A 2,220-nucleotide genomic window follows, 5' to 3' on the forward strand; every position below is an offset into this window, starting at 1 on the left:
GTACAATCCCGTCTCCGTGTACAAACCTTACTCCATTTACAATCCCGAACCCGTGTACAAACCTTACGCCGTGTATAAACCTTACCCCGTGTACAATCCGAACCTGTATACAACCCTTACCCCGTGTACAATCCTTTCTCCGTGTACAATCCCAAACCCGTATACAAACCTTACCCCGTGTCCAATCCCGAACCCGTATACAAACCTTACCCCGTGTACAATCCCGAACCCGTATACAAACCTTACCCCGTGTACAATCCCAAACCTGTATACAAACCTTACCCCGTGTACAATCGCGAACCCGTATACAAACCTTACCTCGTGTACAATCCCGAACCTGTATACAAACCTGACCCCGTGTACAATCCCGAACCCATGTTCAAACCTTACCCCATGTACAAACCTTACCCCATGTACAAACCTTACCCCGTGTACAATTCCAAACCCATGTACAACCCTTACCCCGAGTACAATCCCGTTTCCGTGTACAAACCTTACCCCATTTACAATCCCGAACCCGTGTACAAACCTTACGCCATGTACAAACATTACCCCATGTACAATACCGAACCCGTATACAAACCTTACCCCGTGTACAATCCTTACTCCGCGTACAATCCCGTACCCGTGTACAACCCTTACCCCGAGTACAATCCCGTTTCCGTGTACAAACCTTACCCCATTTACAATCCCGAACCCGTGTACAAACCTTACGCCATGTACAAACATTACCCCATGTACAATACCGAACCCGTATACAAACCTTACCCCGTGTACAATCCTTACTCCGCGTACAATCCCGTACCCGTGTACAAACCTTACCCCGTGTACAATCCCAAACCCGTATACAAACCTTACCCCGTGTACAATCCCGAACCCGTATACAAACCTTACCCCCTGTACAATCCGGAACCCATGTTCAAACCTTACCCCATGTACAAACCTTACCCCGTGTACAATCCCAAACCCGTGTACAACCCTTACCCCATGTACAATCCCGTTCCCGTGTACAAACCTTACCCCATTTACAATCCCGAACCCATGTACAAACCTTACGCCGTGTACAAACCTTGCCCCGTGTACAATCCCAAATCCGAATACAGACCTTACCCTGTGTACAAACCTTACTCCGTGTACAATCCCGAACCCGTGTACAAACCTTACCCCGTGTACAATCCCGAACCCGTGTACAAACCTTACGCCATGTACAAACCTTACCCCGTGTACAATCCCGTACCTGAATACAAACCTTACCCTGTGTACAATCCCGAACCCGTATACAAACGTTACCTCTTGTACAAACCTTACCCTGTGTACAAACCTTACCCCGTGTACAATCCAGAACCCGTGTACAAACCTTACCCCATGTACAAACCTTACCCCGTGTATAATCCCGAACCCTAGTACAAATCTTACCCCATGTACAATCCCGAACCCGTGTATAAACCTTACCCCGTGTACAAACCTTACCCCATGTACAATCCCAAACCCATATACCAACCTTACCCTGTGTACAAACCTTACCCCGTGTACAATCCTGAACCCATATACAAACCTTACCCCGTGTACAATCCCGAACCCGTATACAATCATTACCCCGTGTACAATCCCAAATCCGTATAGAAGCCTTACCCCGTGTACAAACCTTACCCCGTGTATAACACTGAACCATATACAAACCTTACCCCGTGTACAATCCCGAACCCGTATGCAAACCTTACCCCGTGGACAATCCCGAACCCGTATACAAACCTTACCCCGTGTACAATCCCGAACCCGTATACAAACCTTACCCTGTATACAATCCGTACCACAGTGCCACCAGTGCCTTATCTCCAATTACCTTCAATCTTCCCTACACTGCAGCCCGACATACTCCCATGTCACCTGTTGCACAGTTTGGATAGAAGCGGATTTCTCCTGCACTCCCTTTCAATTTTTGCCTCTCTGTCAACATAATTGAAGTAAGTTACTTGTTCCTTTTTTATGAATGCTGTTTCTGAGGAAGTGACTACGGCTTTATCTCCAATGCAGGACTGACCATATTGAAAGTGTTTCATTGACTGTGAAGTGAAACAGTGAAGTATTTTGGGGGTGTAGACTCTGTAATAACGGTAATGAAAGCTCCCTAATTTGGTAAATACCCACACCCTAGTTCACAGATGGCATTCGAGAGGGGTTGTATGGCCGAGGGAGAGGTTAGTGAGGTAAATCCATGGA

General features: G+C 47.0%; 1 protein-coding gene across 1 annotated transcript; it reads left to right on the forward strand.

Annotated features, from left to right (window-relative positions):
- The first annotated feature begins 375 nt into the window (after positions 1-375).
- On the forward strand, positions 376-1,404 carry LOC119978161 (proline-rich 33 kDa extensin-related protein-like). The gene has a single exon (XM_038819598.1). It carries the CDS (start codon positions 376-378, stop codon positions 1,402-1,404), a length of 1,029 nt encoding a protein of 342 aa, XP_038675526.1.
- The last annotated feature ends 816 nt before the right edge of the window (positions 1,405-2,220 follow it).

Source organism: Scyliorhinus canicula, chromosome 15, assembly GCF_902713615.1.
Source record: "Scyliorhinus canicula chromosome 15, sScyCan1.1, whole genome shotgun sequence".
In the NCBI taxonomy this organism is placed as follows: Eukaryota; Metazoa; Chordata; class Chondrichthyes; order Carcharhiniformes; family Scyliorhinidae; genus Scyliorhinus; species Scyliorhinus canicula.